The following is a 26,802-nucleotide window of genomic DNA, read 5'->3' on the forward strand; positions in this document are numbered from 1 at the left end:
GCCCGGTCCACATCCCTGGAATGCAAAGCAATTTCCTTCGGCCAATTTCCTATGGCCTGGGACACAGGGAAAGCAACACAATGTCTACATTCAAATGAAAATCAGACACAACCTGAGGAAGGAACAAGGGCGAAGAACCACCTAATCACTGTGAACCACCAAGTAAGGTGAACAACAGGATAACGCTGCCAATTCTGACACCCTGCTTGCAGAGGTGAAGCCACCAAAAAGGCCACCTTCTGGGACAGCGTAAGAAGGGAAATCTCCTGAAGATTTCCAAAAAGAGGCTTCTGGAGGTGTAAAGTGCCTATCAGCCAACAAACAAGAGAGGATGAACCCACAGAGACTCACACCACGCAATGTACATCTTCCACGTACGACGGTAGATCTTTCTAGATGTAGGTTTCCTAGCATTTAACAGCGTTGGAAACACAGATTAACGACTGTAAAGAAGGATGGAAGATTGGTCCTTGGGACAGCAGATCCTCCCTGAGAGGAAGCTTCCAAGGAACGTCGGCAACAAGCAGCACCAGATCAGCGTACCAAACCCTGGCGAGGCCAGTCCAGAGCCACTAAGATGACCAGGATCCCTTCTGCCTCAATCTGCGTAGAAGACTTGGCAGAAGCTTGAGAGGAGGGAAGGCGTAAATCAGATGATACTGACTCCAAAGGGCCATTAGCGCATCTGAGGCATCCGCCATAGGATCCTGTGACCGAGCCACAACCCTCTGCACCTTTCTGTTGAGACGGGAAGCCAACAGACCACCTCGGGAATGCCCCACCGGAGACACAACTGATGAAACACCTCCACTCCTCTTGTTCCAACGCCTGCTGACTGAGGTAATCCGCCTGCCAGTTTTTCACCCTAGGAATGTGTACGGTGGAGAGGCCAGGATCAAACCATTCTACCCACCTTAGAATTCTGGCTACCTCCAGAGCCGCCAGGACACTTCTTGTGCCCTCCTGGTGACTTACATGCCACGGCAGAGGCATTGTCAGATTGAATATGCACTGGACATCCCTCAAGGCGATCTGTCCAATGTTCCAGGCACAGTTAGATCGCTCGTAGTTCCAAGACATTGATCAGTAGTCTGGACTCTTCCAGTTTCCATATCCCCTGAGCAGAATATTTGCCAAGGACGCTTCCCCAAACGGACAGGCTGGCATCAGTGGTTACCACTTTCCAATACAAGGGGAGAAAGGATTTTCCTAGCCGAAGCACCAAAGAACAAAACCACCATATCAGAAACTCTTTCGTTCCTCGGCTCAGCCAGGTCTGATTGTTCAGAGACTGCGAATTCTTGTCCCGTTTGGCGAGAATCTCCCTTGCAGGGACCTTGTATGGAATTGTGTAAACGGAACCGCCTCAAAAAAGGTAGACACCATGAGGCCCAGCACCCGCATAAAAGTCCGAAGGCATGACCATGCTGGACAGCAGAAGACGAATTGCAGCCTGAACTTTCTGGAGTTTGTCCAGAGGAAGGAGAACTCTGGCTAAGCACGAGTCCAGAGTCAGACCCAGATAGTGCAGCTTTTGGAGGGAACCAGAGCAGACTTCTGAAAATTCAGAATGCAGCCAAACTCTCTCCAGCTCTATAGTGATTTCCAGGTTTTTCTTCAGAGCAGTAGGACACTTTGCATGCAAAAGGAGGATGTCCAAGTAGCCCAGTACCCTGATCCCCCATTGGCATAACAATGCTGGTACCGGGGGCCAACACTTTTGTGAAGACCCGAGGAACAAAGGCGAGACCAAAAGGTAACGCCACAAACTGATAATGCTCCTCTCCCATGGAAAAACGGAGGAAGCGCTGGAGACCGACACATATTGAAAAGTGAAGGTAAGCATGATGTCGATGGAAGCAAAAAAATCCCCCTGATGATGGGAAGCCACCACCGTGCGAACAGACGCTATTCTGAACTTCTGCACTCGCACAAAGCAGTGAAGAGCCTTGAGGTCCAGAATTGAACGCACCTTTGCCTTCCTTCCTGGGGACTGTAAACCGGTTAGAGTAAAACCCCTGAAAACATTCCGAAGTCAGAAACCGAACCATCACCCGTAAAGTAAAAGGTCTTGCACCGCCCCAAAAAGAGCCTGTAAGTGGACTGGGGACAGTCGCACGTCGGAAGGAAGAACCTTACTAGAGGAAAAGAACGAAACTCGATCTTGTAGCTGGGCTGAATTACCTTGTGGACCCACTTGTTCTTGTACCAGGGGAGTCCACGGGTCTGGGAACCAGCAAAGACGTCCTCCCACCCCAGATACGGGCGAGGGCGCACCTTCCTGCTGAAGGGGCTTTGTCCGCGGGTTTGGAAAAGCCCACACTTGACTTGCCAGACAAAGTTCGCTTGGCTCCTTTGTCAGTCGACCCTGAAGGAAGAAACAACTTCTTACGAGCCAAGAAGGAGGGCCCACGTCGACAACGAGGGTCCTTGCCCATAGTAGCTTGCTGAAGAAAGGTACTCTTCTTCCCCATAAGACCTTCAATGATGTCATCCAGGGTAGCACCAAAACAGGCGATCTCCTAAAAAGGCCTCGGCTGATCTTTCCTTTCAAGAAGTCCGGTCCACAGACCAGCATTTGAGCCAAAAGGCACGCCGAAAGACCACTGCCGAAACAGAGAGCCGAGCCACTAGGGGAGCCGCATCCAAAGAGGCATCACAGATAAACTGCAGTCCCTGGACTAGCTGGTCCGCCAGCTCAGCACTGGCGGGGGGAGCTACTCCCCCTCCAGGTCACTGCATAAAAGCTTAGCCCATTCTGTCAGAGTCTGTGACACCAGGGCAATGGTGAAAAAAAAAAATCAGGCTTCCGTGCTTAACCAGCTAGGGCATACGAATTGCAGGCCACAGCCTCCACCTTTCTGTCAGCTGGGGACTCTTCAACCGGAATCATGGTTGCCTTGATTATTATGGAAACGAGGGTCCACCACCGGTGGAACAGTACACTTCTTAAGAAGGGACTCCTCATGGGGCTATCGCCTTGCAAAATTGCTTAGGGACCCTAAGGGGACGCTCTGGTCGTACCCGCTCTTCAGAGACAATTCTGTCAAAATAGGGAGGGGAAGGGAACTCCTTTGCCACTCTGGATGGCTTGAGAGTGCCAAAGGGAGCCTGCGCCTCCGTCGCAGCTGCAGCCTCCCTCTATAGGTCTCAAGCAGATAAAAATCAGTGCGTCCACCAGCGCCTTTTAGTGTGTGGTTGCAGAAGCAGAGGAATCGTCCTCACTATTTGAGGATTCGGGGCTCGTGGTCTCAGACCTTTAGCGATTTATGCCAGCCCGTCACCCAAAAGCCACCTCCATCCAGGACACAAGGGACCCCAGGACCTCCGTCAGTGCATTAATGGTTTGATGGGACCCGGAGGGCCCCACAGCCCCAGATAGGGGATTAGGTGGGAAGATGTGCTCCAAGACTCCATGAGTCACCAGGGGGACCCCACCATAAAAAGTGTAAAACACAGCTAAGGGACAACCCCCGCCGCTCTGGCAGCACCAGCCGGTTGCTAGTCAGAGCACCAACCGATCCCCAGCAGAGAGAGAATGGACACCCCCACTCACCACCCCACAGAAACCAGGCACCGCAGCCACCAGGAGAATCTGCACTGCACGAGCAGTGATCAGAAAATTAAAGGATCCAGGAGTCAGCGTCAGGGGACGAGGAGGGGCTCCCATCATGGAAATCGCCACCCAGAGGGCTTCACTGTCACGGCCGGCACAATTTTCAATAGCAAAACCACAGCAAAATGGCCGCTGGACTACACCAACATGGCCGCTGTGGATAGAGCACACAGGCTACAAGACAATGGCCGCACCACGTGGCACTATGAAGCTCCCAGGAACCCAGGAGGGATCCCTAGGTCTCAAGGAAAGGCCCAGGCAGGATGGGTGCCCTGGCAGGAGCCCCCACCAGGTACAATCTCCCCCACACAGCCGATCATCAGGTCGCGCACCCCCACCCCCATAGCGCCCTGCCCCCACCCCAGGAGGTGGACCAGACCACCCACATAGCCTCAGCATAAGTTGGGGGGGGGGGGTGGACCTGGGGGTCTGACCGTCCCAAGGAGAGGCCCACATTCAACCCAAAATCCTCAAAGGGGAGAGAGGGGGCCGCTACTCCCCATACCAGGATGACACCGCTCCAGACAGAACCTCCTCTCCATCGAAATGGGGGGGGGCTGTCAGCCAAGAGGGACACTACGCCTCAGGCCAATACCCGGTTGTATGCGACCTAACGAGGCATTTATCTTGCAGGCCAGCCCCCGTCCGGTGGAGATATGTCACGGCCGACTTAGCGCGGAGCTAAAGTCTGCGCACGCTCACTGGCCAGACTGGGGTGACCACTGGATCTAGAATATCCAGCCCATCGCCCAGTACGGCAGTTGACTGTAGATCTCACAGGAAAAAAAACAGGAGAAAAAATTCTATCTAAAAAGAAAAAATGTATGTAATTGTGTGCGACTTCCCAGGACCAGAGATCCCAGCAAGGAACTAGGTTCGTACTTCTGACTAGGCAGAAAAAACTGAGTACCTATAGAAGAGAGAGGGAGTATACCTCCTGGGACTGCCCATAGGCGTACCCAGACTTTTTTTCCACCTAGTGTCCTACTCCTGTAGGGGGGCAGTATAACCCAATGGTTAGGAAGATCAGGAGCTGTGTCCGTCGATGAACAAAAAGAGAAGTGGTGACAGCAGTATTTATTTTACTCATTAGGTTTGCCTTAGGAACAGGTTACATGTTACACCGTATTCAGGATGTAACATGTGAAAGCAGCTCACTCCTTAACACCTGAGCCCCCCCCCTCTTCTTCATGACAACATGGGGGGCTTCTTCTCCCGCACAGCAGCTATCACATTCAAAAACGGCACTGCTGCATGAGGCTCTGCCAGCCCAGCCGTCATTAATTCATAGGGATTTGTGAATGAAGAAACCAAGTCCTGTATACCACTGTGGTAGATGGCTTGTAGTTCTCAATTGACTGTGAGCACTAATGATCACCCTTGAAGTCCATGGATAATTCCTCCAGATTTCCAACAGAAAACCTCTACAGGGGTATGGGCAAGAAAGCTGGAGGATGTGTCTGCAGGAGCCTGACATTGCACCTGTGAACCAGTCATGCAGGCTCTTGTAGGAAAAAAAAAATAAATGCACATTTTTTTTCCCAGAAAAAATGTGCATTTATTATTTTTTTACCTGAAAGGTGAACTTAACCTTTAAAGATAATCTTTAAATCTTTAAATGCACATAAGCGCAGCCTTGACAGTGCTAGTGTGAATGAGGCCTAACACAAATACAAATCATCTGACAAGTAAAACTATTCAAATACACAATTGAAGTTTGAATTTGGTGGTTTGCCTTGAGTTTTCCTTCAAAACGCAAGTTAACAAAAAAAAAAAAAAAACACGCAACCCAGCACCCACATTCCTATGTTGCAACACACTGCTTGCTACAAAACTACAGGTGCACTTTAACACTGTTGCAATGCCAGTGAAAGTACTGCCATTACTGCTGGCAGTTAAAGGGTTAACAGAGTAAATCAGCCCCGTGCTGCTGGCGTCACACAGCATTTAAAAGGCCAAGCATTTAAATCTCATGCCTCACTTTTGGGTGGACATTGGTGGATTAAATTCCTTTCTAACATTTGGGTAGTAAACTCTCCCGATGTACTCCGAAATAAAAAAAGGAGCATCCCACATCAACAACTAGATCCCCATTATAATGTGCAGACCCAGGAACTCTAGTGGTGAGAAGTCTCCACCTGCGTGGAACCCCGTGGGCAACTCAGCCCACCAATGTCCACCTAACCCTAAAATAGGAGCTTTGGGTGGCTGTATATGTTCTTTGAGGGCTACATACAGCTCTGTCGAAACTTATGCCATTTCATGACTTTTAGTAAAGTGTATGTACAGCCAAAAGACGTTTTCTTGTTTTGGATGGGTTCCAGAAGAGTTCGATCCTCCGTCTGGTTTTTATCGCTGTCTGAGTCACTGCTGAGGAGATTTGTCCTCATTTTTGGTCCCAATGACTATTTTAATCCAGATAAGAAGCGATGGGAAAGCCAATGTTTTGAAGTCACCAGAACAGGAGGTTAAAGTGATTGTAAAGTCGTTTTTTTTTTTTTTATATAACATAATATTTATTATTACACTTCCCTCCTCTGTGCAGTGGTTTTGCACAGGGCAGCCCAGATCCTCCTCTACTCTGGTCCCTTTTCGCTGCTCCTGGCCCCTCCCTCCTGTCGAGTGCCCCCACAGCAAGAAGCTTGATATGGGGCACCTGAACCGAGCTGCAGCTCTGTGTCCATTCAGACATGGAGCTCTGTGGTTCAGCCCTGTCCCCTCTCTCTCCTGATTGGCTGACTTTGATTGCCAGCCGCAGGAGCCAATAGTGCCGCGGCTGTATCTCAGCCAATCAGGAGGGAGAGTCCTGGAGGGACTCGTGGACATCGCTGGACAGAGATGGGGCTCAGGTAAGTATAAGGGGGTACTGGGGAGGCTGCTTCACACAGGCTTTTTAGGTCAATGCATTCAGATAAATAACCTTCTGCCTTTACAACTCCTTTAAAGGAAATCATTAATGGGATCACTGGTTCCAATGACAACAGTCTAGGAAAGGAATTCCCTTCACATTGTAGAGATTTCATTCACTTGTTGTGGCCTTTCCAGATCAGAAGAAGTGAAGAAAATCCTACCCAAAAGTTACGCAGACAGCAAAAAAAAATAAAGAAATGATGTATAGTCTCAGTTGTACCTACACTTTTAAAAAGCTGTATGTTGCCCTCAAAGGCAAATTTAGACAAAGAAAGCCAAGAAACATTGAATACCGAAGAAGAAAGCTGGCACTAAAGGACCTGGGTATAAAATGTCCCCTACAGAATTGTGCTTAATGAGTTCTCCAGCCAACAGACCGTATGTATGGAAGTACAGTGCCTTGCGAAAGTATTCGGCCCCCTTGAACTTTGCGACCTTTTGCCACATTTCAGTCTTCAAACATAAAAGATATAAAACTATTTTTTTGTGAAGAATCAACAACAAGTGGGACACAATCATGAAGTGGAACGAAATTTATTGGATATTTCAAACTTTGTTAACAAATAAAAAACTGAAAAATTGGGCGTGCAAAATTATTCAGCCCCTTTACTTTCAGTGCAGCAAGCTCTCTCCAGAAGTTCAGTGAGGATCTCTGAATGATCCAATGTTGACCTAAATGACTAATGATGATAAATAGAATCCACCTGTGTGTAATCAAGTCTCTATATATATGCACCTGCACTGTGATAGTCTCAGAGGTCCGTTTAAAGTGCAGAGAGCATCATGAAGAACAAGGAACACACCAGGCAGGTCCGAGATACTGTTGTGGAGAAGTTTAAAGCCAGGTTTGGATACAAAAAGATTTCCCAAGCTTTAAACATCCCAAGGAGCACTGTGCAAGTGATAATATTCAATTGGAAGGAGTATCAGACCACTGCAAATCTACGAAGACCTGGCCGTCCCTCTAAACTTTCAGCTCATACAAGGAGAAGACTGATCAGAGACGCAGCCAAGAGGCCTATGATCACTCTGGATGAACTGCAGAGATCTACAGCTGAGGTGGGAGACTCTGTCCATAGGACAACAATCAGTTGTATACTGCACAAATCTGGCCTTTATGGAAGAGTGGCAAGAAGAAAGCCATTTCTTAAAGATATCCATAAAAAGTGTCATTTAAAGTTTGCCACAAGCCACCTGGGAGACACACCAAACAAGAAGGTGCTCTGGTCAGATGAAACCAAAATCAAACTTTTTGGCAACAATGCAAAACGTTATGGTTGGCGTAAAAGCAACACAGCTCATCACCCTGAACACACCATCCCCACTGTCAAACATGGTGGTGGCAGCATCATGGTTTGGGCCTGCTTTTCTTCAGCAGGGACAGGGAAGATGGTTCAAATTGATGGGAAGATGGATGGAGCCAAATACAGGACCATTCTGGAAGAAAACCTGATGGAGTCTGCAAAAGACCTGAGACTGGGACAGAGATTTGTCTTCCAACAAGACAATGATCCAAAATATAAAGCAAAATCTACAATGGAATGGTTCACAAATAAACATATCCAGGTGTTAGAATGGCCAAGTCAAAGTCCAGACCTGAATCCAATCGAGAATCTGTGGAAAGAACTGAAAACTGCTGTTCACAAACACTCTCCATCCAACCTCACTGAGCTCGAGCTGTTTTGCAAGGAGGAATGGGCAAAAATTTCAGTCTCTCGATGTGCAAAACTGATAGAGACATACCCCAAGCGACTTACAGCTGTAATCGCAGCAAAAGGTGGCGCTACAAAGTATTAACTTAAGGGGGCTGAATAATTTTGCACGCCCAATTTTTCAGTTTTTTATTTGTTAAAAAAGTTTGAAATATCCAATAAATTTCGTTCCACTTCATGATTGTGTCCCACTTGTTGATTCTTCACAAAAAATTACAGTTTTATATCTTTATGTTTGAAGCCTGAAATGTGGCAAAAGGTCGCAAAGTTCAAGGGGGCCGAATACTTTCGCAAGGCACTGTATATTAAAGTAGGTTTTGTCTGTTGCCCAGTGAACCTAATTAAATCCCCCTTTTCCTGTCTGCAGTACAGGACAGTGTTAGCTTACTGAGGGCAATAAAGCAATTTGTTTCTTCAACTGCTTTCTTGACAGGAGGGTGTGAACTTACTCCAGTATGGTCATGTATCCTATTGTGCACAGGCTCTTAAGATCTGCATGCCTTAAATTTCTGGTTAGCTCAGGCCATTACATGTCACCCCCCCCTCCACTCGTCTAGTTACAATTTAGTAATTAGGCTCTCGGCATTCTAGTATGAACACTACTCCCTCTGTCTTTATCCTATAGAGATTCCCCACTGAGGATAAAACATACCCAGCAGAAGAAGCCGCACCGTAACTTTCACCTAAGAGGCCTTAGAACTTAAAGGATAAGTTCACAGTTGCACCCAATTCAATCACAGATTCTTGCGAATAAATAAACTACAAGTAGGGTCTTCATCTGTGGCAGACGAACTTGTAGTTCGAATGGTCTGCAGGCGCGCTGATCAGCATGCCCGTAGTCCATGCACATTGCTCACAGCTCTAAAAAAGACAGCCCGTAAAGAGGTACAGGCAACAGAGCTGTAGGCAGTGTTAAATACTTTGCAGGTTCCTAAAGCTGAAAAACAAAAAAAAATAATACCGCCCCTTATCTAATGATTGGTAGGCTGCAATATATTACATTTTTGGTTTTGGGTTGAATACTGCTTTAAAGTTCAATTTTTCCTAGTTTACAGATTGAGAAGTGAGTGGAGCTCTCAGCGATGGGAAGCTGTCATGAATGTGACAGCTTCCACAAAGGGCTCTATCCCCAGCCTGGATTTAGCAAGAAAATTCCCTGGGCAAAAGCTGAGTCTTCTGGGGTAAATGACAGCCCAGAAGACTGAGTGCCAGGGCATCATGGTCTTGGCCCCCTGTAGAATATCTATTAATGCAGAGAGCACAGCTGATGTTTTCATGACAGCACTCCTCACTGCATCATGCAGGTCCACTCTACAGGGACAAGACCGAAGGGGACCCTGCATGTAACATGACCAGCCACGAGCCAAAAGAAAAAGAAGGGGAAGCTAAGAGGGGAGGGGGACCCCTAGGGGAAAGGAGTTTGGAGCCCAGAGTTGGGCTTTAAAGCAGAAGCATAACTAACTGAATTATACTTTAAGCAGAGAACGGGGGGCACACATTCAAGTTATATTACCATACTAAAAATGGCTCAAATTCCACTACTCAGACCGCATCTCCTCTAATCAAATGATTACCATATATTACACAAGCTAATCAAGTACCATACTGCACATCATGGACCGTAAAGTGGACACCTGTTTTTGACAGGTACCCATCCCCACTTCCAGGTGACCTCCTTGGGGGAGCGAGGTCCCCTGGAAGTTTGGCCCCCCCTTCTCCTCCCCCCACTGCCATTTACGCAGCTTTGCGCTTGCGCAGTAGGGAACCAGCTGTGAAGGCTTCACTGCAAGTTTCCCTTACAAGGAATGGCGATGGCAGCACCCAAGAGCCGACTGAAAAAAATAGTCTGGGGTGTCAACATCGTGGGATCCCTGAACAGGTAATGTCCTATAATAAAAGTCAGCAGCTACAGTATTTGTAGCTGCTAACTTTTAATTTTTTGGTGGGGGGGCTGCAGCTTTGCTTTAATTAACCTGCACATACAACAATGGTCTAAAACCTCATTGGATATATAAATAAAGTATTAACAGGTGTTAGATTTAAAGAAAAAAAGTCTCCAATGAGGAAACAACCTGCTTCTACCAATGAGTTTCAATATATGAGTGCATATGTGAATAGATGTAGAAAGACTGACCGTTTTCCTTGTATCCCATGCCCAAGATAACTTCGGGAGCTCTGTAGTAACGGGTTACAACATATGGCGTCATCATGAAGCTTGTCCCTGCTGTCCGGGCAAGGCCAAAGTCGAGAATTTTTAGAGTGCAATCAGACTTCACCACAATGTTGCTTGGCTTTAAATCCTGTGAAGAACAGAAAATACCGTATTTATCGGCGTATAACACGCGCCGGCGTATAACATGCACCTAAATTTTAGGGCAGAAATTTCAGGAAAAAAAAGGTGAAATTTAAAATAAACAGCTTTGAACTCAGAACATTTTTTTAAAATTAAATGTAGTCTTACCAGTGCCCACAAATGCAGCCTCGCCAGTGCAGTGCCCATACATGCAGCCTCGTCACTGCAGTACCCTTTCATGCAGCCTTGCCAGTGCCGATACATGCAGCCTCGCCAGCGCCAGTCCCCATGATTGCAGCCTCACCAGCGCCAGTGCCCACACATGCAGCCTTCACCAGTGCCCGTAATTGCAGCCCCGTCATCGCCAGTGCCCGTAATTGCAGCCTTCGCCAGTGCCCATACATGCAGCCTTCGCCAGTGCCCATACATGCAGCCTTCGCCAGTGCCCATACATGCAGCCTTTGCCCATACATGCAGCCTTCGCCAGTGCCCATACATGCAGCCTTCGCCAATGCCCATACATGCAGCCTTTGCCAGCGCCCATACATGCAGCCTTTGCCAGCGCCCATACATGCAGCCTTTGCCAGCGCCAATTGCAGCCTCGCCAGCGCCACTATACACATCGCTTTTAAAAAACTCCAGAAAGCAGCGGCGAGAGGTGGAAGGGGGCGGGCGGCGCCGAGGAGAAGGAAGGATGCGCTCTCATCGGAAGTCCCGGCGCCTATGATTGACGTCGGCATAGGCGCCGGGACTTCCGATGACAGCGCGACCTTCCTTCTCCTCCACGCCGCCCGCTTCTACCTCTCGCCGCTGCTTTCTGGACATTTTTTTTTGTTATATCGGCGTATAACACGCACAGCTACTTTTTCCTCCATTTTTAGGAGGAAAAAGTGCGTGTTATACGCAGATAAATACGGTAAATGGCTATTAACTGAAGACATTCAGAAATTCTCTGGGCCATGCTGAGAAAGTTAGAACCAAATCTATATGTGAAGCCACTAGGTACAAGTAAAGGCTCCTGTGACAGTCTAAACCAGTGTTTCTCAACCTTTTTTCAGTCAAGGTACCCTTTAAAATGATGGACAGTCTCAAATGTAAAAAATCTATTAGCTTTACAAAATGCAGTAACATTCACACATAGGATACCCAATGTTGGAGGGGATTTATTCTTCTAAAGCAAACACACTTTTGCACACTGACTAGTATTCCAATGTTTCTCTTCTCCCTCAATTTCTCTACATCAGTCAGCTAATGTCACCCCAGGGCTGAGTGAGAGGGGCAAAGGAGGGTCAAACAAGGATGCTGTGGTGGCAACAGACATCTTCCTTATTAACTGATGATGTCATTGGATGGGAGGACACCATGGGCTAGAAGGTTGTAATGGTGCACAATGAAAAATGTGGTGCTTTGTGTAACTAAAAGGCAGGCTTTATCCACCTGATGACTTGCATACAATTTTTAGGCATTTTGCTAAGGCACCCCTGAAGAAACCTCAAGGCACCCCTTAAGAAACCTTAAGGCACCCCGGGTGAAAAAGGCTGGTCTAAACAGATAGCAAATTCAGTTACAAAAAAACAAGGCTGGTCTAAACAGATAGCAAATTCAGTTACAAAAAAACAAACAACTTTACCTCCCCTAAGGCTGGGTTCACATTGGGAGCGGCTTCAAAGTCGCCCGACTCTGAAGCTGCCCCGTGCAGTGCGGTTTCAGGGTGGCTTGCAAACGACTTCTCTAATAGAAGTCAATGCAAGCCGCTCCGAAATCGCCCCCAAAGTAGTGCAGGAACCTTTTTCTAAGTCAGAGGGACTTGAGTTGCTTCGATTAGAATGGTTCCATTGCCCTGAATGGAGCGCGACTTGTCAGGTGGCTACCCCAGTGTGAACTGAGCCTAAGGGAGCCAAATCCTCTTTCCTTTGCATCTCACGTTACCCTTCCAGACCCTCCAGATAGAAGTGGGAGAGTTTCAGCATCAGAGGCAGTGCAGTCAATCCAGAAACAAGTATGGAGGACTAGGTGTGGGCAGCAGCTGACTGAAGAGCTGCCGGCTTGTGAATCAGCAGTTACAATGCTGATAAATTCTAACTGCTGCAACATCTCCTTATCCCACTGTACTGCAAGCAGGCACAGCCTACATGAGTGTGACACCTTTGCATTGAAATCAGAAGCAGTGAAGCAGCATCGTCACCCCATCACAGGAAGCTGCATTAGGTAGAGTTTCCTGGCAGGTTTAACCAGGCATTTGTGAAATTATCCAGGGAGCTAAGGAAAACAAAATAGAAATGCAGATGCACTTACAATTGCTACACTGATTTTATTTATTTTATTTTTTTTTTAAATGGGAGGCCAGGGTTAACCTTTAAAGTAAATCAGTAATGAAGGCAGTCACTAACAACTTTCTTCCTAAAATGCCAGTTGCCTGGCTGTTATGCTGAGCTACACTACCTTTAGACACTAACCCAAAACATCAGAATACCTTATCTGCATACTTTTCCCAGATAGTTGACGCATAGTACACAAGGACAAGGAGAACTCACTGCTCCAGGTGAATCAGGAAGCCTGGTGATATACAGGTGCACGCCTCGGCTTGCCTCCGCAGACAATCAATGTAGAAGAAATGGCTGCACTCCAAGTATAATCAAGATTCAGGTTTATTGACCGAACATCCCAATGTGGCAAACAGGTAGAAGCGTTTCACACACTAGTATGTGTGCTTAATAATTGATGATTAAGCACATATATTATGATTAAGCACTCATACTAGTGTGTGAAACGTGTCTACCTGCTTGCCACATTGGGATGTTTGGTCAATAAACCTGAATCTTGATTATACTTGGAGTGCAGCCATTTCTTCTACATTCGTTGACGCATAGTACTGAAGTCAGCATAATAGCCCGGCAAATACAGGGATAAGTCACCAATGGCAAGATACATACAGTATATCTGTTATGAAAGAGAATAAATTGTGACGACGGAGCTCATTAAGGCCCCGTTCACACTGGATTGATCCGACTTCCCGGGGCGACCTCAAAAGGTCACGGCGCGCTGCTCGCACCGCGACCTCGGAGCAGCCGGCACGGACTTCATAACATTGAAGTCAATGCAGGGCGCTCCAGGTCGCCCCAAAGAAGCTCCGGACCCTTTTTCTAAGTCGGAGCGACTTGTGTCGCTCCTATTAGAACGGGTCCATAGCTTCTCTATGCCAGGCGACCTACGGCGACCTGTCAGGCGACCAGGTCGCCTGACAGGTCACCCCAGTATGAACGGGGGCTCACACTTAAATATGTAAGCACAATGACTCTTCATCCACGCTCAGGAAAAAAGTCCCTTGCATTTAGCCAAAATACTTTTACATACATAAAGTTAACCTGTACACACACACACACATACACATACACATACATATATATATATACATACACACACATATACACACACACACACACACACACACACACACATTTATAGGCCAATGCGGGACAGCATAATTTGAGGTTCAGGCCCCTTTTACACTTGTGCGATCTAAAAGTTGCCATTTTTGGGCCGAGATTATGCCTGAACTTGAAGCAATGCCTGTGTAATCTTGAGGTCTATGGACCGCAAAACGCATCAACGTCAGACTAAAGTAGTGATGGGACTACTTTGAAGTCATTGCAACTTGAAGCCGCACAGATATGAAATGGCACTCAATGGAAATCATGGAGTGCGGCACATCATGCAACTTTGCAGTCCCAAGTCGGATAAGTGTGAAAGGGGCTTCAATGTACTGTATTTTCTGGCGTATAAAACTACTTTTGAACCTCAAAAAAAATCCCCCAAAAATAAGGGGTCGTCTTATACGCCGAGTATAATATCTCCAAGGTAACCTAAGTATAAGTATTACCGGTAGATGTAATCTCTCAAGACACTGGCTGTGTGGGAATCCTGTACCGGTATACCGTATGTACCGTAGCTTTGGCTACATACAGTGTACCGCGCTGAGCCAATCAGGGAGAGCGATGTATTCTATTATTGAATGCAAAGCCTGTTTGGATTGGTGGAGTAACATCAGCCCGCCTCTCTGACTCTGCCAATCCGAGCAGGCTTTGCATTCAATAATAGAATACATCGCTCACTATCATTGGCTCAGCGCGGTACACTGTATGTAGCCGGAGCTACAGTACATACAGTATACCGGTACAGGATTCCCACACAGCCAGCGTCTTGAGATTACATCTACTGGTAATACTTAGGGTACCTTGGAGATATTATGAGAGATTACATGTATTACAGTACTTGGGGTACCTTGGAGATCTATGAGAAATCTGATGTTTTTCAATGATGTTGCCTTGCTTCGGAAGGGGGGTAGTCATATACGGCGAGTATAGCCCAAAACCTATGTTTTAACTTGAAAATTAGGGGGGTCGTCTTATACGCCGGAAAATACGGTAAGTTCACACTGATGTCTATCCTGCACAGATGTCTTTTAAAAGATCGCCCCCTGAAGTCGCCAAAAGTAGTACAGAAACTATATTTGGGAATCAGTGCAGCGCCGCAAAGTCAGCATCACACCAATTCTGGCGGTGCCATTGCCGGCAATTGGCTCAGCTTTGGAATGTCAAAAGGGACCAATGTGAACGTGGGCTTGAAGTGTATCTTATTCCTATAGGAAAAATTTAATATACTGCAGCTTACCAGTACTTAGATGAGGAAGCTGCAAGAGTTTTTTTTTTTTTTTTAGCTTTATTTACACCTGGTGATCCACCGAGTAACAAATTTTGTGAACTAAAGTGACAAAGTTTACTCACGGTATTGTATCATAGCAGTGCAGTATTGTCATCCCAGAACAGGATGTGGTTTAGGACTACAGAAAAACTCCCCTTCTCTACTTCTTCATAACACTTTGGGGGTTGTAGTCCATAAAGATAGCTGGGAACAAAGCTAACGACGAGGACCGTAGGAACATAAAGTTGTCTGCTTGCAAAAATGTCTCGCAATATTAGCAGACCAAAGACACCAAATAGAAATTCAGGTTAAGTTTTGCACACATTTTAATAAGTGCCCTGTAATAACTCACCCGATGGATGATCCCTGCAGAATGTAGGTGCTTTATTCCACACAACATCTGGTAAAGCAAATAGGACATACGCTCATGATCCAACTCCATCTGTATCACCTGACACAAATTAGCGTCCATAAGCTCCATCACAATGTACCTAGGAACGACAAACGTTGCATCAGTGTATGCATGCATGCGTTGGACACAGTTTCCCACACATACAGTGCCTTGAAAAAGTATTCATACCCCTTGAAATTTACATTTTTGGTTGTAACATGACAAAATGTGTAAAATGTATTTTATTGGGATTTTATGTGGTAGACTAACACAAAGTGGCACATAATTGTGAAGTGGAAGAAAAATGATAAATGGTTTTCAAAATGTTTTACAAATAGGTGAAAAATGCGACGCGTGTTTTTTTTTTTATGAAAGGCCATTATCATCTTCCAATACAAACTGATTGGAAGATGATACTGGCCTTACCGTGGCTCTTGGATGCCTGCCAGAGGAACCCGTGATCTCGCCACGAACCTCGGCATCCTCCTGTGGAGCCGACCCTGCTAAAGGAGCTGCATATAGGACTGTGCAAACAGAACAGTCTTGAAGGTGAATACCACCAGATTTAGAAACTGTATTCAAAGTGGGAGAGAGAACTATCTGTGTGACAGCAGCCGGTGAATCGCGGCCTGTGGTTCCGGAAGTTCCTCCAGAGGAAGGACCACCCTGGTCAGAATTAGAATCAGACCTAGGTAAGTCAATTCCCTGGACAGGGTTAGGGGGGAACCTTAGGTAGTTTGGACATCACCTGAACCGTTGCAGGAATTAAATCTGCACAAGGAGACTCAACACCAAAAAAAAATTGAAAAGGACAAACTTTGTCCCCCTTTCTGGGTACCCCTAAAATAATTTCGTGGATCCTTGATGCTCATGAAGGAGGTCCACGAGGCCAGAAACCAGCGAAGATGTCCCCCACCCCAATAATGGTGATGGCAGACCTTAATACTGAAGGGGTTTGTATGCGGGTCCGGAGAAGCTAGCTCTAGGCTTAGCAGACCAAGGATACTTGGAACCTCCCGGGGAAGATTTGAAAGATCTATTTCCCTTATTCTCCATCCCAGAAGCACAAAATAATTTTCTATGTGCTGAGGAGGGCCCCCATCTGCAAAGAGGCTCCTTCCCTTTCCTAGACTATGGCAGGAAGGTACTCCCCCCCCCCGGCATGCCGGTAGTAGAGGTTTTCTTTTTTGTTTTTTTTAATGCCAGTGTCCAAACCTTCTGTTGGAGGCAGTGAAACTTGAAAGTGAAGCCTTCCCGTACCCATCAAAAGATGAGAAAGACAAAACACAGATATGTCACCTACACACAGAAAGGCTTGCAAACAGGTGGACCGGTCCCATTCATTAAAGCATTGATTGCTGATAATACTTACAAGTCCTGGAATTCTTCCAGAGACTTCTGTGGTGTAAAGACATTTAGGAGCCCAATAATCTGAAACAGACAAAAGCAATTGAAAGCTGATACAGTGCACATCCTACCCTATTTTACATATACATATATATATATATATATATATATATATATAAAAAAAAAAATGATCTTCTGCCAAGGGTTTGCTGTGTGCGAATCTGTATCCTACAGAGCCCTGAACTGAGTGATCGGCCCCCACCAGCTTTGCATAGAAAATGACAATTCACAGCTCTAGTAAAGTAGAATTCCATGTTTATTTCTACTTTAAACAGTTAATTTGGGCCAAAATGAACCTTTTCCATTTTATAACTATGCATCCTCTATGTACGCTGTAATATACTGTAGTAGCATTAGATACCATACAGTAGGCCGCGCTGTGTTTGGGCAGTAGTACAGATGACTTGCCATCTGCTGTCGGAAACAGAGTTGGGCTAAATGGTTCTCCACCATTCAGGAGAAGCCTTGTATGTTTATCAATGAATACAAAAGCTTCCTCAAATTTGCTGAGGTGGAAATTGTGACCTCATCTGCCCGCCTCTCCACCTGTCACTCAGAGGAAACCTTATATTTATAGCTAAAATACAAGGCTTCTCCTGAATGGAAAAGAAACATTCAGCCCAACGCTATTTATTTCAGGCAGCAAGTCGCCCATACTGCTGCATATCACAGTGCACACAGAAGCTGCATTGTTATTTCTGTCCAGCAATGTCCACGAGTCCCTCGGCTGTCCGAGACTCTCCCTCCTGATTAGCGGAGGCACCACTGACTCCCTCAGGTGTCAAAGTCAGCTAGCCAATTAGGAGAGTGGGCGGGGTCAAATTCAGACACGGAGTTGCAGCTAAGCTCGGGTGCCCCCATAGCAAGCTGCTTGCTGTGGGGGCACTCGACAGAAGGGAGGGGCCAGGAGAAGAGGAGGAGCTGGGCTGCTCTGTGCAAAACCAACTGCACGGATCAAGTAGAACATGTTTATTTTTTAAACAAGACTTTACAATTACTTAAACATGGAATTCCACTTTAAGCTGCTAACAGGGCTGGTACCTGCGTATTAAAGAGAGAAATTGGAACTTTTTCTGAAAGAGGAGTCCTGGCTACTACAAATAAGTGTAGCAGGAACGTATTTCTCTCTTCTCAGATCAACTTGCTTCTAGATATCTGCCTGCAATGCTGACAGGTTACCGGTACACACTTGGTTTTCCTAGTATATACATTCTTACTCATCGGTGTCACTACTATTCTCCTGCACACACTGAGTGCTGTCATACCCCCTGGCAAACTTCTCCTGCACAGTGACCATTGTCATACCCTGTGTACTCCTCTCCGTCACATGACTGTTCTCATAACCTCCGCACTTCTCTCCTGCAATGTACTGCAAGGTGCTGTTAAGGTACCAGTCCCAAGGATTGAGTTGGGGCAGGCCTCAGTGTCAACTTTTCCAAAATAAATATTTGTGTCCTGCTGGCATTTGGCTTTCAGTGGCTTCTGAGGTGTCTTACAGCAACTGATTCTGGACCCATGGCTATCAGTGGGCACCTTCAACATGTTACCAGTCTCCGATTGTCTACTTTAGCATGCCCCCAGTATCCAACTAAACCTGTATCATGTTTCCAGTCTCTGAACATTTGCTTTATTATCTCTAAATATTGAATATTCTGGGCAGCCCCCTAGGTGACATTAGGGGCCACAACTGAGGCCCCCTACAGCACACCTAAGTTGACAACCACTGTTCTAAGTCTTCATATGTTTTTTTATTATGACAGAGTGCCCAGGTGGAGACAAGACAATCAATTTCTACCACTCCCTTCTTCAGTATGCCAATGAATGTTACAAAGTTGGAAAAAGACATCAGTCCATCCAGTTCAACCTATGAATGCGTGTGTGTGTTTGCTTTTAACCGTACATTGTATACCTCTTTATGTTGTGGTCTTTAAGGTGCCCATCTAATCGTTTTTTGAAACTATCGATGCTCCCTGCTGATACGACTGTTTGCGGAAGAGAATTCCACATCCTTACCGCTCTTACAGTAAAGAACCTCTTACGTATTTTAAGGTTAAACCGTTTTTCCTCTAGTTTTAGTGAGTGGCCACGTGTCTTATTGTATTCCCTTTCTCTGAAAAGTTTGTTCCTTATGTTAGGGTCATCACCAGTACAGTATTTGTACATTGATATCATGTTCCCTCTCAAGCGTCTCTTCTTCAGAGAGAATAAGTTCAGGGCTTGTAGTCTTTCCTCATAGCTGATGTCCTCCATTCCCCTAATTATTTTTGTTGCCCTTCTCTGGACTCTCTCCAGTTCCAGCACATCCTTCCTGAGGACCGGTGCCCAGAACTGGACGGAATACTCCAGATGTGGCCAGACCAGAGTCTTGTAGAGTGGTAGAATAATTCCTTTATTTCTGGAGTGAATCCCCTTTTTTATACATCCCAGTATTTTGTTGGCTTTGCTTGCAGCGGCTTGGCATTGCAGGCCACTGCCAAGCCTGTCGTCTACCAGTACCCCCAGGTCCTTTTCCATCTTAGATTCACCCAGAGGTTCCCCCCCCTAGTGAGTATCTTGCTTTCGTGTTTGCGCCCAAGTGCATTACTTTACATTTTTCAACATTAAACCTCTTCTGCCATGTAGTTGCCCACCCCATTATTTTGTTCAGGTCCGCTTGTAAGGTTTCCACATCCTGCCCAGAAGATATTGGCCTGCTTAGTTTAGTATCATCCGCAAATACCAAGATTGTGCTGGATATCCCCTCCTCTAGATCCTTAATGAATAAATTAAACAGGATTGGCCTCAGGACAGAACCTTGGGGGACCCCACTTTCCACACTCGCCCAATCCGAGTACTCCCCATTTATTACCACCCTCTGGGCTCTCCCCTGCAGCCAGTTCTCTATCCAGGTACTCACCTTATGGTCCATACCTATGTACCTTAGTTTGTACAGTAAGCGTTTGTGGGGAACGGTGTCAAATGCCTTTGCAAAGTCCAGATACACCACATCCACAAGCTTACCTTTATCTAGATGGCAACTCAATTCATCGTAGAAGGTTAATAGATTGGTCTGGCAAGAACGAGTTTTCATGAACCCATGCTGATTACTACTAATAATACCATTTCATTACTAAAGTCTTGTATATAGTCCCTTAACTTCCCCCTCCAAAATCTTGCAGACTACAGATGTTAGGCTGACAGGTCTATAGTTACCCGGGATATATCTGGGCCCTTTTGTCCAATGTTCAGAACAGAAAGAAGTAGGAATCTACAAAAAAAGCATTCTAGTTCATATAATCACCCAGTCGGGATTGTTTTCTGCAGAACTTACATTCTTGTGATTGACACATTTCATGAGCACAAGCTCCCGGTACGCCCTCTTGGCGTGGGTTTGATTCTGGAACGGTCGACTCAGCTTTTTGATAGCAACATGTCTTTCTAGAACAGCGTCATATGCAGCGCTGGGGAAAAAAATTATACAACATATAGATGCTTGATAAAATGTAAACGAATATTGAGAAATGGAATAATAAAAAAAAATGTTTTAACTTTCTTACCATACTATCCCCTGGGCTCCCGATCCAATGGGCTTCAGATTTTGGTAGCGCTTCAGAACAGTGAAAGTGGAATCTCCAATTTCAAAGACGGAGAAGTTGTTGTCTCGTTTTCCTCGGCTCATGATTGCACGAGCGTCTTCCCCAGTGGCTTCATCCAAACCCCAACGCTTTTATAGCTGAAATCTGCCGAAGAAAAAGGGTCACAGGTGAGGACAATAAAAAAAATCCTGAATTGGAAATGCTGGCATGAAATTACATGAAAGGTTTCTAATACATTGTGTTGACTGGCGTGTACAATAAAGACAGTCAACACAGAGCAGGGTGCTGGAACACGGTTCCGACACCCAACACTGAATGAAAGACTGTGTAGTGGTCAGTTTTCTCCGCTCACAGTATGAGAGAGTACAAGATAGCACGAAAGCGCATGAGAGAGAGAGCGAGCAAGAGAACTCCAACTTCAGTTGCGATACACTTCAAAAAAATGCAGCAGGAGCAAAGTTTTGGGCGATGAGGTGCCAAAATGGGCTCCTATTGTGTGGCCCTCTTCAATTTCCCAGTTGAAAACCACTGAGCTAGAGGTTCCTCAGGTAATCTCACACTGCAGAATTACAGCTATGAGATATTAGGAACAGGAATGCTTAGACACACATATACAGTCCGATGCTGCATCTGTCCTCCGGCGCCTCTGCACTGAGATCTGAGCGATCAAACAAGGCCGATCGCTCGGTTCTGACAACTCTCTGAGCTGCTGACTGTCAGTCTAGATGGGCTCTTAAAGCGGAGTTCCGGGCAGAGAAACGTTTTTTTTTTTAACATACCCCCGGGACAGTCAGGGCTAGCACATTCCACAATGGCTAGCCTCTGATCTGTCCCGGTTCGCACTTACCTTTTAGAAGAAATACTTACTTAGAAATTTTCTTCCACAGCGTTTCCATCTCGGTTGTGGGCAGCTGAAGCCGGCGCGGTCCTCTTCTCCGTCTTCTTCCGCGTCTTCGTGTCCCAGAATGCACCTGCACCGGCCCCTCTCGTCACTTCCGGTGCGGCGCCGCATTCCTCCACAGCTTCTGGGCATGCCCAGAAGCTGTTTAGCAGGGGAATGCGGCGTCGCCCGGAAATGACGAGCGGGGCCGGTGCGGCGCATTGATTCCTGGGAGCGATGACGTTTAGCTCCCAGGAATCATTGCGAGGCAGGAAGTGACGGGGTGAGCCTCGGCGCTGGAGGAGGAAGCTGTCATAGGTGAGTATTTACGATCGTCAATAAAAAGGTGAGTAAACAAAAAAAAAAAAAAATAACTATCCAATTCCTTTTCAGGTGCGGCATACCTAGCGGAGGGGCACAAAAAAAAAAAAAATCTTTTTTGTGCCCGGAACTCCGCTTTAAGCTGAAATTCTTATTAATTTATTTAAATTGCACACCAGCTAAAAAATATGGAGCCCCATCCTATATTTTTTTTTTCACTTTTGGTTAGAGTGAGGAAACGTTGTAGTGTTCTGTTGTGTCCCTGTTTGTTGCCCGTGTGTCCCAGTTTGGGAAAAAATTATGGATTTTTCATTTTATAGCCTGTCTGCGATACCTCAAAGAGGTACTATCCCTAAAAGACAAATACATTTTTGCTGACATTCTTTTTTTTTTTTTTTTTTAAATCAGATATTTTTTATTGAGAAGTTTTTTTATCAAAAACACCATAACACGTACACACAAAGCAAAACTGACCCAGTACAAAGTAATGGAAGAAGCCAAAAGATACAATGCACAAAATAGGTAATATAACATTAAATAAGCAAAAAATTGGGGGAGCAGACCCTGAACATGTATATCTAAAGCCGGTGCAGCTATGGACCAAGCAACATGTATATTAAAAAAGAATAGCGCAACCATGCAAAAGAAATGACTATCAAATATGGAGACCTTCCATAAATAAAAATGGGGATTTAGTTCCACCATATGGCCATATCGTGCTCAAGCCCACCACTGCGTCAAAGTACCCCATTATCGGTGGGTCCTACACTATCCATAAAAAAGGGGTGAATCCAGCCTCTCTTACCCTTGGAGACAACGCTCCTTGCTGGGAAGGTGTGCTAATGCACTGCAGGGGACTCCTGCAGCTGCACCGGCTTTAGATATACATGTTCAGGGTCTGCTCCCCCAAATTTTTGCTTGTTTATTATGTATTCGGTCTGACCAGACTTATGAGGTTGAGCATCCCATCCCCCACACACACCTGTACTCTATTGGTGTCCTCTATCAAGTAGATATAGGAGGAGTCCCCTGCAGTGCATTAGCACACCTTCCCAGCAAGGAGCGTTGTCTCCAAGGGTAAGAGAGGCTGGATTCACCCCTTTTTTATGGATAGTGTAGGACCCACCGATAATGGGGTACTTTGACGCAGTGGTGGGCTTGAGCACGATATGGCCATATGGTGGAACTAAATCCCCATTTTTATTTATGGAAGGTCTCCATATTTGATAGTCATTTCTTTTGCATGGTTGCGCTATTCTTTTTTTAAAATATAACATTAAATGTCCAGCATGCAAAACAGGCTAAATAAAAAAATAAAAATAAAAAACTAGGAGGACCGTGGTGGCATATAAGGACTCTCAATGCACTCATGTATGCAATGAACCGTGCCCCAGCATCGTCCCCCCACAATAGTAATGTGTTAACCAATCGCAGGAGAGAACAAAACAGTAACATCCAGGGGACAATCCACACAATCAGTAGGGACCTCAGAAAAGTAGCAGGGCAAAACAAGAGAGCAAACATACAGCATGTAGTGCTATAGCGTAAAACAGAAACAAAACAAAACCAGAAAGAAGAGACAAAAAACAAAAACAATAATGGACTGCATATTGCTGACATTCTACTTTCAGAAGCCAGCATGCCTATTCTAGTTACTAAAGTAAAAGAATGTATAGCCAAAGCCTCTCTTTTTAGTTTTGGATAGAGTAGGCAAGAGTTCGAAACCCTCAGGTTAGGCCCCTTTCACACTTGTGCGACCTAAAAGTCGCGCAATTTTACAGCTATTTTGTTGACGCGATTTTGACAAGACTTGAAGCAATGCCTATGTCTTTGGACCTCAAAACGCAATAAAATCGGCCTAAAGTAGTGCAGGGACTACTTTGAAGTTGTTGCGAATTGAAGTTGTACAGATATGAATGGTACTCATTGGAAACCATGGAGTATGATTTGTCCTGTGTAGTCCCAAATCGCAGGACAAGTCGCACAAGTGTGAAAGGGGGCCTTCATTTTGACATTTGTGTCCAGCTAGGGAGATTTCCCTTTACTTCCTGTCCCTGGGCCTTCCCTGGAAGTGAGAGCATTTCTCCTCTCATACAGATGTCCCCAGAACAGGGATTCCAATTGGAAAACCATCATATCTGGAAAAAAAAACAAAAAAATCTGGGAACTCTTATGGCCCGTACACACGATCCGAAAATCGGACGAAAATTAACGCTTGTGAAAGGATCGGACGATAATCGGATCGTTAGTACACAGCTTACGAGAGGCGATCACGACAGTTCACCCGATATTATCTGGTTGTGCAAGCATAAAAATTTTGATCGTATTATAACACATCGTACGATAATCGTATTATCAGTATGTTGTTCGTCCGAAAAAAATGGTGAGCAGTAGACAGCGCATGAGCAGTAGACATCATTTTCCCCTCACACGCTACAGCGTGGTTACGCATACCGGAAGCTTTTGAATCATCGTCCGAGAAAATTCGTATCGTAAGTAACCTCTCCCAATTGCGAATATAATTGAGAGTTCCTAGCAACCAAACAAAAACGGACGGAGAGTCGTCTGATTTTCGGATCGTGTGTACTGGGCATTAGGCTCCGTTCACATGTAGGCTTTTTGGGGCGTTTTTGGGGAGTTTTTCTGCTCTAGGATCAGCTCTCAAAACGCCCAACAAGACAAATCCTATTCATTTCAATGGCCCCTGTTCACATCTGAGCGTTTTGACGATGTGAGCAAAACGCCCAACGCTCCAAAAAGTAAATGAGCTTCTTTTTGGGCAGATTACAGGCGTTTTCCATTGGTCTCTATTCAATCTAAAAACGCCTGTACAAAAAACGCCTGTAAATCGTGGTAAAAATCGCGGTAAAAAACGCGCGAAAACGCTACGCTCAGGTGTGAATGTAGCCTTAAGGCTCGTACACACTGACAAAAATCGGACGAAATATCCTCCAATTTTTCTCTCTCACGCTCAGCGTTCATAACCGTTTTTAGTCGACAGTGCATAAATGTTCACAAAATTTCTCCTCCAATTTTTTTTTTTTCTTGGGACATTTGTTCCTAGACTTCCGGGTTGCCAGCAACTTCAGATCAAGCGTGGTCTTTCGTATCCGATTTTTCGCGGACGTACTGCATACACATTAAACGAAAATTGGGCGTCTGGGGACGGACGATAAAAATTTTGGTGTTTGTCCCTCCGTTTTTTTTTTGTTGGAAATGTCGGCATCGGCTGCTGAAAGTTGTGTACACACTAGCCAAAAATTGTACGATTATACCTCGGACGGGAATTTTTGGCAGATTTTCTACTAGTGTGTACCCCACTTTAGGCCTCATGTACACTGCTTCTGATAAACAGACGTTTAGTAGCAGTTGGGCGTTTTTTTTCCGCAGCCCCTGAACTCTCCTCTATATTATCTTATCTGTCCATGTACACGGAGACGTTTAAAGTTGTTTAGAGGCAGTTGAGTTGCGTTTTTTAAAGCAAAAAATTGCATTATAGACGGAAGTTTATTTCCATTTGAAGCGCCAAATGCTTATAACAGCGTGCAAATGCATCTAAATGCGGTAACTAGTTTTTATAAGCGTTTCTTTTATAGGGGTTTTCAATGGGGATACATTTCTGACCATTTTACCATTTTTTACAATGTAAAAATGCTTCTAAAAACGCAAATGCTGCTTAACGTGCGGCATGTAATAGCGGCAAAACTGACGTTAACTGTTGGTTACTAGCAAGTTCCTGCAGAGAGGTTTTCAAACATCCCGTGTACATGAAACCGTACTGTCTGCATTAATGAGAAATTGAATAAGCTTGTCAAGCCCAGACAAACTACAGCACCCAGGAGTGGTCTGACAAACCCGGCTCAAAATAAGGAAAAAAAAAAGGAAAAAAAAAAAGTACCATCCCAGTGTCAGCGGATACGCCACTCACTAGGAGGAGACTGGAGGGTCCAATCAGGTCCGCCTGAAAAACTGACAGGCAGACCCGATTAGACAGCCCATGTGAGAAGACCCCAAGTGTGAGTATCCAGTTATATTTTGTAAATTTAACCTGTTCTGGACTGGAAGGATTTGCCCCCTTAATGACCAGGCCATTTTTTGCGATTCGGCACTGCGTTCCTTTAACGGAAAATTGCGCGGTCATGCGACGCTGTACCGAAATAAAATTGTTGTCCTTTTTTTCCCCCCACAGAGCTTTCTGTTGGTGGTATTTGATCACCTGTGTGATTTTTTTTTTTTTTTTTTTGCGCTATAAAAAATTATATATATTTTCCTCCCCCACATTCTGCTATATAACCTCCCCCCCCCCCCCCCCAAAATAAAGAAAATGGTAAAAATCTAATTTTGTCATCATTTTAGGCCAATTTGTATTCTGCTACATATTTTTGGTAAAAAAAAAAAAAAAAAAAAAAATATCGCACTAAGCGTATTGTGATTGGTTTGCGCAAACGATACTGCGTCTACAAGCTAGGGGAAAGATTTACGTAATTTTTATTTATTTACTAGTAATGGCGGCGATCTGCGATTTTTAGCGGGACTGCGACGTTGCGGCAGACAGATTGGACCCCTAACTGACATTTTTGACACTTTTGGGGGGACCAGTGACATTACTACAGTAATCAGTGCTAAAAATATGCACTGTTACTGTAATAATGACACTGGCAGGGAAGGGGTTAACCTAGTGGGTGAACAAGGGGGTTAAATGTAAGCCTAGGGGTGGGTTTCTAACTGTGGGGGGGAGGGACTTGTGAAACGATCATAGAGACATGTGATCCTATATAGAAGGATCACAGGCACTCTGGTCATTTCTGAGAGAAGAATGGTCAGCTGTGTTTACAACAGCAGCCTGTCCTTCTCTCTCAGCGGGGATCAATCGCGGGCAGCTGGCTGCAATCGCGGCTGGCGACCCCCTGCATCGGCATCACCGCTGCTGAGTGGGGGCGGGAGCGCGCCGCCGCCGGCGTGCGCTTGTCCCCTAGCACCAGGCGTGCTGTCAACG

At 45.6% G+C, this 26,802-nt stretch overlaps 1 protein-coding gene across 3 annotated transcripts in view; it reads right to left on the bottom strand.

The window, feature by feature from the left end:
- LOC309562582 (mitogen-activated protein kinase 8) overlaps positions 1-20,725 on the bottom strand; it is a 59,207-nt gene extending 38,482 nt beyond the window's left edge. For all 3 annotated transcript variants that reach the window (XM_082266832.1, XM_082266831.1, XM_082266833.1), the window contains exons 1-5: positions 20,567-20,725; positions 20,341-20,470; positions 16,996-17,054; positions 15,585-15,723; positions 10,373-10,538 (exon numbers count right to left, since the gene is read on the bottom strand). In XM_082266832.1, the coding sequence (XP_082122958.1) occupies positions 10,373-10,538; positions 15,585-15,723; positions 16,996-17,054; positions 20,341-20,470; positions 20,567-20,688 (616 nt within the window). In that variant the 5' untranslated portion in view covers positions 20,689-20,725. The remainder of the gene's footprint in view (positions 1-10,372; positions 10,539-15,584; positions 15,724-16,995; positions 17,055-20,340; positions 20,471-20,566) is intronic.
- Positions 20,726-26,802: the final 6,077 nt, after the last annotated feature.

This window comes from Pelophylax lessonae, assembly GCF_965119305.1.
Source record: "Pelophylax lessonae genome assembly, chromosome: 9".
Classification (NCBI taxonomy): domain Eukaryota; kingdom Metazoa; phylum Chordata; class Amphibia; order Anura; family Ranidae; genus Pelophylax; species Pelophylax lessonae.